The sequence below is a fragment of the Triturus cristatus genome, chromosome 8 (assembly GCF_964204655.1).
Source record: "Triturus cristatus chromosome 8, aTriCri1.1, whole genome shotgun sequence".
NCBI classification, from domain to species: Eukaryota; Metazoa; Chordata; class Amphibia; order Caudata; family Salamandridae; genus Triturus; species Triturus cristatus.
In genome coordinates this window covers 67,794,814-67,808,616 of record NC_140591.1, presented here as the reverse complement: position 1 = coordinate 67,808,616, position 13,803 = coordinate 67,794,814, and the positions used below count along the sequence as shown (strand labels likewise).

The 13,803-nt window shown below is 48.9% G+C and overlaps 1 protein-coding gene across 4 annotated transcripts in view; it reads left to right on the top strand.

Moving 5' to 3' along the window:
- The first annotated feature begins 569 nt into the window (after positions 1–569).
- Positions 570–13,803, top strand: part of LOC146801341 (uncharacterized) — a 202,521-nt gene continuing 189,287 nt past the window's right edge. For 2 of the 4 annotated variants that reach the window (XM_085620992.1, XM_085620991.1), the window contains exon 1: positions 570–747. In XM_085620992.1, the coding sequence (XP_085477118.1) occupies positions 690–747 (58 nt within the window). In that variant the 5' untranslated portion in view covers positions 570–689. The remainder of the gene's footprint in view (positions 748–13,803) is intronic. The other 2 variants (XM_085620989.1, XM_085620990.1) reach the window with 1 other exon arrangement.

Genomic DNA, 13,803 nt, shown 5'->3' with positions numbered 1-13,803 from the left:
CCCGCCGCGCTACAGCCTGGCGAAGCGCCCGTGACGCGCGGTCATTTCGGTCGGCTGCCTGGCCACGCCTCCCACCCTGTGGCCATCTCTTAACATTTTTACTGCCTGGTGGTGACAAGCAGCAAAAAAAAACACCTCATAATGCCATCCACTCTAAATAGGGTGGGCTGTGTTATGTGCCTCTGGCAGCCCTTACTCCTTCCGGCTGTCAGAGGAGTATGCTGGCGATGGTGTAGGAGTAGGCACCGGAGTAGGCGCCATCATTGACATACAAGCTCTGCCCTCCTCTAAACACCGCAGGCGGACCTTGAGTTTGGTGTCGAGTGTATTTCATCGTCATTGCGACGGAGTACCCTTGACACCAAAGTCTAAATCAACTGCTTAGTCTACCAGATTTGGACCATGAAGGGTTGAAAAACACCTTCAAATGTCCCCATACAGAACACCCAGGGTGGCGTAAGACCTCAAGCGTGTCCTCGACATTGCTGGGGTGGAAAGACAGCTGGAGCGTGTCCGCCGTGCACGAGGCGACGGACGCTATCTTGGTGCTGTACCAGATCCTGTTTTTATTGTGTGTCTGCACCTGGTCTGTGTAGGTTCTGTGGAGGATGACGTCATCACTTCCTCTGCGAGCCCCATTCTGCTCATAGCATCTTCTCGCTGCACACCTCGGAGGACTGCTATGAAAGATGTCCCCACTGCACTCCGCCCTGCCATGTCTGCTGGCTCTTCTGCATGCTACTGCTGGTAAGACTGGATTGTATTCGTATAGCGCTTCATAATTCTGATGAAACAATCAAGCACATTGATTGATTGTTTCAGTAATCACAATGAATTAGAGCTAATTAAGCCTCTTTAATTTTCCGTATTTGGGGAACCAGCATAGGGAGCGCGTCAAAGACCATGGCAGCAAATACAGCATTTAGAATGAATTCATGTTTACAGTTCACTTCAGAGGAGGGAGGAGAGAGGGGATGGATTGAGGGGGTGAGGGAGGGCCGCCTAAAACCCTCTCCCACACTCACTCTTCAGCTAGTGCCGTGTTCTGTAAACTTTAGCCTTCTGTGGGCATCCAATGAATCCCTTCTGGAAGCCGGCGAACCACCTCCAACCCCCCCCCCCCCCCCCCCAAGCAATTTCTACATTTTGACCCTTAAACCAATACACAAAAAGATAGAAACAAGTATATATCAAGCAAAGTCACACATTATGAAATAATAAATATTGAATGTAATATGCAAACAAAGAATATATGAAAAACAAAAATGTGATTTTAATGGTAGGATTGGAGCTTTTCAAATGTAGTTTTATTTCTAAAAGATGGAGACTCTAGCATTTCAAATTGGCTTGTTTGCTCCTAATACATGCTGCCTCTTTGTCGGCGCTGCTACAATTGAGGCCACCGATTGTCCAAACTCGATTATAATCGCTGTATTATCTCCTCCCAGGAATCAAGATACGTACAGCAGCTACATTTTTAGCTATCGGTTTCATATTCCTTCACCTTTCCAGATTATTTTTATATTTTCAATTTAGATTTTTATATGCATATACTTTATAAATCTACTAATATAATGTAATTATAGAAATCGTCACGTACCCCTGAATAAGCACCGCAGACCCCCAGGGCTCCGTGGACCACAGGTTAAGAACCACTGAGCTAGTTAGTGCCTTGGATGGAGGAAGTGAGCAGGAGGAACTGAGGCAGGAGGAGGCACAGACTGAAGGAAGTGAGAAGAATGGACATGGAGGTGTTAGACAGAGGCAGGGAATGAGGTAGGAAAGAGGTGGAATGTAAAGGAGAGACACATCAGCCTTTGGGGTGAACTGAGTACTGATGCATCGATAAAGGTGCAGGGAAGGAAGACTCTGAAACGAGGAATGAGATACGAGCAGCGACAGACAGGTTAGACTTTTTGTCATAGTGCCTGCAAACACCATGTCGCACACAAAGCACACATTAAGAGGTATGTGTGCTATGTGAAGCAATGGGACGCGCACGATCAGAAACCATCACACCTCCAGGCACCCACTCACAAACTGAAACAGACAAACATGCACAAGGACACGAACAAGCAGCCAGTCACCTCTGCACCAAGACCGCAAACACAAAGGAGCCGCGTGCACTAACGGCGCATTCGTTTCATTTACATATTGAGAATTGTCGATGACGCTTTTGGTGGGTCCTTTATCAAATTTCAGTGTAATAGTGGTGATCTGCAGGTCACACGTTCGTATTATGGTTAAACTGACTCTGCCTTGGAAACTTCCACAGCCGGTCATTTGAACACCCCTGAAATGACATGGATGGCATTCAGGGGATACCATGGGTCGAAGCTGTGACCCCTGGCAAAGTCAGAGCAGAAGAAACGGGAGCAGCTTGCTGCTTTGGCCATTGGTGTTCACCTCTCCTTGTTTACTGGCTTTTTAAAATTACACTAATAGTTCATTACAGTCTGTTATTTACTATTAGTGTAATAAAACAAGCATTGGCATAGCCAATAGGTCTCGCCTTTGGGACCTTATAAGTGTTTAGCCATGCATCAGTTAATGTTACTGCACCAAGGATATTGTGCTGGATAACTAAACACTTAAACGGTCCCAAAGGCGAGACCTATTGGCTATGCCAGTGCTTGTTAGCATTTTAGTGTGATTATAGAGGTATGGGCGAAACCGTTTAGGGCCGTTCCGTCCAGAATTTGATGGCCTGTGGTGTTGAAAGCACTGCTAGATAACAAGGGTATAAGAAGTCGGGAATGGGCACAAGTGAAGGGTATGACATGAAATTCCAAATGTCAAAATCATAAAATGTGTGATTTAAGATATGGATGTCGTTTAAGAACAAATGTGTTGTTTTCTTGAAAGTTAAAAACAACCAATAACTGCATTGTAAATAGAGACACGAGTTTTCCATTTTTACTATAAATGCTTCCGTCTCTTTATTTTAAAAATCACAAAGAAGTAGAGGTTAAGGGTCTGATTTGCAAAGGGACTTACGTGTAGTAAAGGTACAAGTGTGGAGTCTCTGCACTCTGGGCAGCCTCTCTGTCCAGCGCACTGCAGTGAGTGCAGTGCGGAGATTCTGCCATGAGTGAAGAGACACGTAACTTTATTGCATATTAGTCCCTTTGTGATTTGAGCCCTAAGCCTTCATTTAAGGGTCTCACCATATGTTCAATCATCTCTGCTAGATCAAACGTTATGCATATAATCAGAAGCCCTAGTATTAAAACATGCCATCTTGTATGTATGTATGTATGTATTAAATTCTTATTGAGCGCTTCTGCCACCCCAAGGGTATCCTGGCGCTTGACCTTACGTAAGTCATCAGATCAAATACACTACATTGCTCTTGGAAAGAGATAGGTCTTCAACTCTTTTTTAAAGGAGATTAATTCTTGCTTACTCCTTAGCAACAGAGGAAGAGTATTCCACAGCTTAGCTGCTGCAAAACCAAAAGCACGTCCGCCCATCCTCACTCTGACAAATTTAGGGACTATAATCAAAGAAGCCGAGGAGGATCTTAAGGGTCTAGCAGCCTGGTACCAGGAAAAAAGATGTTGGAGTGGCAGAGGTCCCAGACCATGCAGCGCTCTAAACACAATACAGGCAGCTTTAAAAAGAATACGCTGCTGGACAGGCAACCAGTGAAGGTCAGATAATGCTTCTGAAGATGACGCGGAGCGTGGTCGAGCCAATGCCAACTTGGCTGCCATGTTTTGAACCCTCTGCAGCCTAGATACCAAAGACTTAGGTGCCCCCAGAAGTAGTGCGTTGCAGTAGTCTAGTCTACTGAGTATAGTACTGCGCACCACCTCTGCTCGAGCTTCTAGGGGAAGCAACGGCAAGATTTTACGTAGGGCTCGAAGTAGGCCCATGCACGTTGTTATAGTCTTATTTACCGAGGCATCCAGCTGCAGACTAGGCTCAAACATGATCCCCAAGTTACGGGCCGACTCAGCAGCTGTCACAGTACCCAAGATGGATGCCGGCCAGAAATCTTCTGGCAACGGGCGAGAGGGCTGATCCAAGGAGCAATGAAGCACCTCGGTCTTTGCCCCATTAAATTGGAGTGAATTGAGGCGAAGCCACTCTGCTGTTTCCGACATACACTGATGGAAAATATCCCTCGAGACCGCCTCCTTACCCTCAAAGGAAAAAATCAGTTGTGTATCATCGGCATAATTAATAACTGAGATGCCGAAGGATTTTATCAAACTGATTAGGGGTCGGAGGTAGAGGTTGAAGAGGATCGGACTAATCGCGGACCCCTGTGGCACACCCTGCTTCACCTGGCGTATATCTGAGCGAAACGGTGGTAATGCAACTGCTTGTTGCCTATTGTCCAGATAGGATCTAAGCAAGCCCAGCGCCAGACCAGCCACGCCCGCTTTCTGGATACGATCCAGCAGGACAGCATGATCCACCGTGTCGAACGCGGCCGACATGTCCAGCAGCACTAAAAATGCTGCCTTACCTGTGTCGACACGCGTTCGGAGATCGTCCAACACGGTGATCAAGGCGGTCTCAGTCCCATGTGATGGCCATCTTGTAATGTGCGATACATTGTCATTACCTTTTCTGTTTGCGAAAGGCACCAGTTATCGAAAGTAGTAAAATAAACTTTTACTAAACTCACCTTGGTGAAACTGCAACGATTGCTGCTGCTTATTGAGGAGCATAAGGGCTGGTACCCAGCTAATGCCCCGTGCGCTCATTGAGAAAAGTGTGGGGTGACCAGCAATATCAAAGGAGAGGCAGAACGATCTAAGAGTATGAGCATAGACAAGAACAGAGGAGAGGATAGGATAGTGGAATGAAGGGTCCCGAACACAGGAGAGGGTTGAGTAGTCGGTTACAGGACAGGCAGTCAGTGCGAAGGGAAACGCAGGGGAAACTGTTGGATGAAAGAGGCAAAGATTTGATGAAGGGAGGACGAAATGGTTACAGGGGGGGCACAGGGTGGATTAGCTACTTTCATAAGAGGAAACGTTTGTTAGGAGGATGTTGTGTTAAATCGTAATAATGTAAATGCGCAGGGTTGAGGCGAGTGAGGACTTGAGCACTTTGGACTAATTATAGTGTTAATCTTGGAGCAGATGTAGCAGGGTGAAGTCATGAGCAGGTAAGGATGAACAATAGAATACTGATAATTGAAGATGATGGAGAGAGTAAAGAGCTGAAGGTTTGCACAGAGCGCTTGTGGATGGTGAAGTAATGAGGTCCTGGAAATAGATAGATTTGACACCTCCTAGATCATTATGCAGTGTATGAAGGGCTTGCTTATTAACCAAGAAGTTAGCAGTGAATATGTGCTTTCGCCATTTATGTACTGCTGCCCTCATTTACTGTTATGCGCTTTTATTTCAAGTGTAATTCATGGCTGAGGCCTATCTTTGGTACAAGGTGGATAATGAAGCAGTTGAATGAGCTGTAGTGCAAGACTGAAGTGAGGTCTTTATGAAGATCACGTGGAAAGCAGTGAGAGCAGTGGGGTCCTGTTTTCTACAGCAGATGGGTACATGAGAGAGCGATCTACAAGGAGGCGAACTGATTTGCATGTGAAATGTGTGATGTCAGATGGAGCGATGATGGGTTTAGATTTGGATAAAGTGTCTGAAATTAGCATAAGATTGAGTGGCTTACCTTGCTTGTGGGTGGGATTAAGGAAGGTGTCATTTGAGGAGTGATCCGACAGAAGTGGAGACACTGCCGAAAGCATCAGTAAAATATTTTGGCAAGTTATGGGCACACCAGTGAAAGCAGAATCGTTTGGTGAAGGCAATAAATAGGTGTATAGCATAATTTCCGCCAGCTGTAACTGAAAGCCATTACTATATAGTTACAGAGACGAATGCGTTTCCAGATGTTTGGAATGAAAGAGGCTTATGGTGCGAGTCCTAATGAGAAAACATCTTGTCATCCATAATAAAACACTGACCAAGGAGAGTAAGATCACATAGGTATGCTTTACTAAGGTAATACCTAAAACAAAACAAATGTTAGATTGGTTTTGAAATAACAGTAAAATCATGAGTCTGAGTCTTAGGACCTGGAAGGCCAGTGCAATCAGGAGTGAAATACGGACAGTATTGGAGCATGCTAGTATAAACTATGTTCAGGATCCTTTGAGACACCTTTAAAAATACATTTTAATACAAGTAAAAGGGATAGCTCCTTTCCGCTCCTAAAGCGTCTTTTTTTTAACGCAGAACAAAATGCTGTATGGTGCTCTGTAAAACACGTTAGCGCCACCTGGTGTATTTCATGCATTACGGCCCCAGAATGTTCTGCCAAATGCAATGGATCTCCGTCACATAAACAAAGGCAATAAAAATCAAACATCAAAGCGGCAAAAGTGAAAGTAATCGAGCAGAGCATCAAAGGGCTGGGTGAGAAGGGAGGGGGGAATGCAAGGGTCAAAGCGGCTAAAGTGAAAGAAAGCTATAGAGAAGGGAGGGGGGAGTGGGAGCAGCTGAGCACGTGCATGTGATCGTGCACTCAAGGTTTAGGCCAGCCAAAAGACTGTGGGTAGCACTTTGAAAATCGCACATACAAAATGTCTCTTCGAGCCTTTGGCTCAGCGAGACCTAAAAATGGAGCCCCAGGAGCTGAAAGAAGACTCTTGCAGGGAGCTGGGGTAAGTAGAAAAATCCATTTAAATGCATGTGTGGGCATGTGTGTGGGTCAGAATCTAAGTGTACGTGTGGGCATTGACGTCTGGATGGGTTATCATGTGTCGATGTGAGTGAAAGTGAGTGGGTGAGAGTTAGTGACAGGAAGTAGGTGACAATTAGTGAGTGTGAGTGAGTCAAAGTGAGAGCGAATAAGTGAGAGCGACTGAAAGTGACTGAGAGTGGATGAATAAAAATGAATAAGACTGAATGTGAGGGAGTGTTAGAGAATGGGAATGAGGCACAATCAGTGAAATTAATTGCGAGTGAAAATAAGTGAGAGTGGGTAAAAATGAAGGAGTGATAGTATGAGTGAATGCCAGCGAGTGTGAGGGAGTGAGAAAGTATGAGTCAGAAGAAGAAGGGGCAAAAGTGAGAATGAGTGAGAGAGAGGATTCGTTACTGCAAGAAAGTGGCTGAGAATGAATGAATGCAAGAGAGTGCAAATGAATGACAGTGAAGAAGGAGTGAATGTAACTAAGAATGTGGTGTCATTCATGCAACCTTTCCATTGGCCGTACTGAAGATCATTGTTGGGTTTTAGATGCAGCTATGGCGAAATACTGGCACCTGACATAACATTTTGTCTCTAACATACTGGAGATCATTTCTGGCATAATGGAACCCACGGTAAACTGACATACTAGAGGTAATTCTTGGCACAGGGGGCACCCATGGAAAATTGTTGGTGCTGGCAAATTGGAGGTATTTTGTGTTGTTTGGGAGGACAACTAAGGCATTTGAGGGGGTAACCATGACAACATACGGTCCCTTGCATACTAGAGGTAATTTTTGACATAAGGGATCACCATGGCTTTTAGACAGCATTACTAGCAGAATTCTGGCTCACGCGTATTGAATGTAATATTTGGTATAAGGGGCAGTCATGACAAAACAATGACCCTGCAACAGTGGAGATAATATTTGGCATACAGGGGCACAAATTGTAATGTAATAGAACTAATAGGGCTTAAAAGTATTTTTATGGTTAACTTTGTTTTATTGGTTTGCAAGCATATGAATAAAACATTGCGCATAACGGACATTCCCATATCTTGTCTACAGAGATGCCTTTCCCTCCCCCTGCAAGCCAAGCCCGTACAAACATGTATGAGCCCCGGTTAGTCTTTCAGTAGCGATGGGGGGGGGGGGGGCAAGGACTGCTGAAATAGAACATGGGATTGACCCGGCTAAGCATTATAAAAAAGTCCATAGAAAGAAAAGCCTCTGAACCCCCCCTTCCCCGAACACCCTCCACCCCTCCACCCCTGAACCGATGTGCTGTGTGAATGGCTCTGAAGAGCCCTATGTAAGGGTCGGCAATTACTTGGGGGGTTGGGTGACCTCAGTCGCGGATTGTGTGTCGGTGAGCCGGAGGAGGCGAAGGTATTTTGGGCATGTCACATCATTCATTTCTAACGCTAGTAGGGACAATAAGGGACGCCAGATGGTTCTGAATGAGTCTGCTGAATTCGTTAGGGTGGCTTGACTACGTTCCCTGCCTACAATATACCACAATTTATGTAGCCATCCTGTGTAGGTCGGTCGGGTTTGTGTGCCCCATAGGGTGAGGATGTGTGGACAGCTGCTCCCAATGCCAGGCCCATCTGTTTCCCCCGTATCGAATTCAGTGGGTATGTGATTGGGTTGGGAAGCCCTAAAAGTGTGTAGGCGGGGAATCGGGAAATTTCGGTCTCAAAATGTCTGTCATTGTCATCCAAAATAGAGCTCCAGTAATCCATCAGTTCCGTACAGTCCCAGAGTAGGTGGGTCAATGTACCCTCTGCATCACAGCCCCGCCAGCATGTCGGGCTACGGTCCGGGTTCCCTTTATGCAGTCTGGCTGGAGTCAAGTACCAATAAGTGGCAACTTTGGCCGCCGCTTCCCTACTAGCCATGTTATGGGCCGTGTGGTTGGCCCGGAAAGAAATATCACGCCATTCTTTCTCCGTAAGATCCCTCCCAATTTCCCGCGCCCAGCGCCTATGTGCTGCAGAGGGTGAGGAGGGAGCCGGTGGACGGAGCATATTATACAGTTCAGAGATCATCTTCTAATCAGAAGATTTTGTTAAAAGCTGTTGGAAACGGCCCACTTCCACTCCGCAGGGCGGTGGTGGACCTTCCCGACACAATGGGGTAGCTTGGCTCGAGTGGTCAGGAAACAGGCGCAGTGCTAAGCATACAATATACCCATACAAGAACCATGCGTGCATCCGTTCCAAAAACGACTCTACACCGTAAAAATTATGAAAATATTCTTTCTTTATCTTTTTCTCTTAGTTGCTGATTGGGAAAATAAATAACAATCACAATATATACATTTTTAAATATAGCAGGTCAAATAAATATTTGCTGTTTGCTGAAATAAATAGGGGTGATTATAAATAACAGGGCATAAATACAAGTGCAATATATACAGTCAATTAAATACTTTGAGGTAATAAATACTGTATCAATAAATACTGTCCCAATAAATACTGTACACCAACAAGTCCTGTGGACCTAGAAATTCAGTGCAGCAATAAATAGATGAGAACTTAATAAATACAGTAACCCCAATAAATAATTAGAAGTATACAGTACACTTTGTGAATCAGATGACACTTCACTACTGAAGGGCTGAATTGGCCCAGGCACAGCTTGTAGGGTGTGAAAGGCTTGAGGGGTACTACTCCCTGGCTGAGGCAAAGGCTGAGGCCTAAACTGAGGTAGATCAAAAAGGGGGGAAATTCCAATGCCCTGGCTTCCCTCTCCACAGAACCTCTCTAGGTTAGTCCCAGTTCACCCCAGGCACAGTCAGGTGGGTTTCAGCTCCGCCCTAGCCCCTTAGAGTAGTCTCTCAGGTCTCCACAGGGCCTAAGGCGCCCTCTACTCCACTTACTGCCCTTTTCTGATGCTCCGACGCCGCTGGAGTCGTGTCGACGCCGTGAGGCGGTTCCGGTTCGGTCTCGGCGGCCTCGGCACAATGTCAGTTCTATGACGGCGCCGGTAGGCGGTTCCGGTCCGATGTCGGTGGCCTCGGTTCGACCTCTACCTTCGATTCGACGGCGTCGGGCAGTCTCCACACGATGTCGACTTCGGGCGGCTCCGGTCCGATGGCGCACTCGGCTCCGATGACGTCGGCCGGTCTGACCTCGCTGTCGACTTCCGGCGACTCCGGGGTGCGATCCTCACCCCCGACCTCCGGTGTTCCTCCTCACAGGTTCCGGGCGACTCCGGAGTGCGATCCTCACTCCCGACCTCCGGTGCTCCTCTACCTCGGTCTCCGACGACTCCGGAGGGCAGACTTCACCCTTCCGATGACGCCGCTCGCTCGACCTCGGTTCACCTCCTTCTCGACCCTTGGTATTCCACTCGACCTCCGCCGGCGCCCTCTTATGACCTCAGGCGGCTCCGGGTACGACGTCTGCTACCTCAGTCAGCGCCGCTTCTCCACCTCGGGCTCCAGGTCTTCGGCTACTCGACGCCAGGCTCCAGGGAAACCAACTCTCAGGTCAGAATCTTGTTATCTTCTTGGTTCTAAGGCCTGTTCCTGCTGTCCAGGTCCTTAGGATGGTTTTCTTCTTTCTTCTTCCCACACAGGGCTATAGGCTGGGATCCATCAGCTGGGACAAGTATCAAGGGTGGGTTTATGGACCCCACTCCAGGCACAAGTTTCCACCCCTGCTGCTTCACTCCTTCCTCCTTCACTCTTGTGCTCCTCTCTCTTCACCAGTCAGGTGCCAACTGCCAGCTCCAACTGCCAACTGCCTCTCTTATCCTCCCAACATTCTAAACGGTTTCCAACTGTCACACAGTTCTGGAATCTCCTGGAAGGTTCTGGAAGGTGCTGGTAGGTTCCAGTGGATGCTGGTGATGTCATAGGAGGCCACCATTTTGTGCTTCAGGCCCTCAGACAGAAGTTTCAGGGGTAGCTAAAATGGCTCCCTGAATCTGTAGCAACACTAAAAAGTCTGGTGGTTCCCAAAAAGGAAAAATTCAAACAGGGTTTGAGGCAAAAGTGGGACAAAATAAATAATGATGAGGAGGGACCACCCAAAGGGCTGACAGGTCTAACACGCGTCCCCCCCAGCTGAAAGTGGGGAGAGCTACCCAACCCCTTGGGAGTTCTCATCACTAAGGCGGAAATACCTTGAGAGACCGTCTGCATTGGCGTGGTCCACTCCAGGCCGATGTTCCACCTGAAAGTCCATCCCCTGTAGGGAAATAGACCACCTCAACAACTTGGGATTCTCCCCCTTCATTTGCATCAGCCAACGAAGGGGTCTGTGGTCGGTCTGAACTAGGAAGTGCGAGCCAAACAGGTATGGCCGCAACTTCTTCAGAGCCCATACCACTGCAAAGGCTTCACGCTCTATTGCACTCCACTTCTGTTCCCTGGGAAGTAGTCTCCGGGATAGGAAGACCACGGGTTGATCCAGACCCTCTTCGTTGAGTTGCGATAACACTGCCCCAATGCCATGTTCTGATGCATCTGTCTGGACAATGAACTTCCTGGAAAAGTCTGGGGCCCTTAAGACCGGGGCCTCGCACATGGCTTTCTTCAATTTCTCAAAGGCTTGCTGACAAGCCTCCGTCCAGACTACCCGTCGAGGTTGCTTCTTGGACGTGAGCTCCGTGAGAGGGGCTACGATGGTACCGTACCCCTTCACGAAGCGGCGATAGTATCCCGTGAGGCCCAAAAATGCTCGGACCTCAGTCTGTGTCTTGGGGGGTTCCCAGGCCATGATGGCCTCGATCTTCGCCTGGAGGGGTTGCACCGTTCCCCTACCCACCAAGTGTCCAAGGTACACTACCGACCCCTGCCCGATCTGGCACTTGCTGGCCTTGATCGTCAATCCAGCTTGTCTCAGGGCCTGGAGAACAGCTTGCAGGTGTCGCAAGTGATCCTCCCAGCTGTTACTGAAGACGGCTATGTCATCCAGATAAGCAGCAGAGAAACTCTCCATTCCGGTGAGGATCTGGTTTACCAGGCGCTGAAACGTGGCAGGTGCGTTCTTGAGCCCAAAGGGCATCACACAGAACTGGTAGTGGCCATTGGGCGTGGAGAAGGCTGACCTTTCCCTTGCTCCATCAGTCAAAGAGATCTGCCAGTACCCCGAAGTAAGGTCAAAGGTACTTAGATATTGGGCAGCTCCCAGCCGGTCAATCAATTCATCCGCCCTAGGGATCGGATGAGCATCAGTCTTTGTCACTGAATTCAGTCCCCGGTAGTCCACACAGAACCTCAGTTCTGGTTGGGCACCCGGTGGTGCAGCTTTTGGCACTAACACCACCGGACTGGACCAGGGGCTGCTAGAAGGTTCAACCACTCCTAGCTCCAGCATCTTAGTGACTTCACTATGAATGCTGGCCTTCACCTTGTCAGACATCCGGTAGATCTTGGACTTCACAGGTGGGCTGTCTCCTGTGTCCACGTCATGGACGCACAGGTGAGTCCTACCTGGGACAAGGGAGAACAACGAGGAGTACTGCCCCAAGACCTGGCGACAGTCCTCCTGCTGTTCAGGAGTTAGAGATGGGGAGAGAATCACTCCCTCCACCGACCCATCCTTTTCTTGAGACGCAAACAGATCAGGGAGAGGCTCGCTTTCCACGTCCTCTCCTCCGTCAGTCACCATCATCAAGATGACTTCGGGCCTCTCGTGGTGGGGTTTGAGGCGGTTGGCATGCAGCACCCGCAGGGGCTGACGAGGGGTCTTCAGGTCCACCAAGTAGGTAGCCTTACCCTTCTTCTCCAACACCTCAAAGGGTCCTGACCAGCGATCCTGGAGGGCACTAAGCTCTCCTGGTTCGATCACCCACACCTTCTGGCCAGGCTCCAACTCCACCGGGTGAGCGTTGTGGTCATACCACGCCTTCATTACTGCTTGGCTGGCTTCCAAGTTGTCAGAAGCTTGCTTCCACAACTTAGCCATTTGGCTCCGGAAGGCCAGCATGTAGCTCACCACATCCTGGGGGAGCTTTCTGGGAGTTCTTTCCCACCCGTCTCTCACCAGGTTAAGAGGTCCGCGTACAGGGTGCCCATACAGAAGCTCGAAGGGGCTGAAGCCCACTCCCTTCTGTGGCACTTCCCTGTAGGAAAAAAGTAAACAGGGTAGGAGGACGTCCCATTTCCTCCGCAGGCTTTCAGGCAGACTTCTGATCATGCCCTTCAAGGTTTTGTTAAACCTCTCCACCAGACCATTGGTCTGGGGGTGGTAAGGAGTTGTGAACCGGTAGGTCACTCCACACTCCTTCCACATTGCCCGCATATATGCTGACATGAAGTTGGTCCCCCTGTCGGACACAACTTCCTTGGGAAAACCCACTCGGGTAAAGATTCCCATCAGGGCCCTAGCCACAACAGGTGCTGTTATGGTCCTCAGAGGTATTGCCTCTGGGTACCGTGTGGCATGATCCACCAGAACCAGGATAAACCTGTGACCAGCTGTAGTTGGTGGATCTAATGGACCCACAATGTCGATGCCCACCCTTTCAAAGGGGGTGCTAACGACAGGGAGTGGTTCCAGGGGAGCTTTCAGCTTCACCCCTGTTTTCCCACTGGCTTGGCAAGACACACATGTCCGGCAGTAGGTATCGGACGACACTTTCATCTGAGGCCAATAAAAGTGTGGGATAAGACGGGCGAAGGTCTTGTCTTGCCCCAGGTGTCCTGCCAATGGTATCTCGTGAGCCAACTCTAAAAGGAAGGCTCGATAACGTTGAGGAACTACCAAGGCTCGTGACGATCCATGTAGGGGTGCCTTGGGTTCACTGTAGAGGAGGCCATCCTCCCAGTAAACACTGTAGTTCCCTTCAACGTTCCCTGCTGCCTGGGCTTCGGCCTGTCGCCTCAGCCCCTCAAGGGTAGGGCACTCCCTCTGGCCCTGGCAGAATTCCTCCCTGGACGGGCCTCCCTCCACGTGCCACTCGGCCGGGATGGGTAGGTCCTCCAGGTTGGTAACGTCCCCCTCCGCAGACTCCTGGTCCACCACCTCCGGTGGCCTATCCGTCCTACGGGGTGGAGACGCCGAGGCAGGCTCCTCCTGTCCTCGGTTCTTCCCTTGACTGGCAGCTGGCTGGGCCTTTGTTCCAGGCTCCAGCCGGAATGAACTCCCTCTTCGGGTAGTCTCGGACCTTGTGCTAA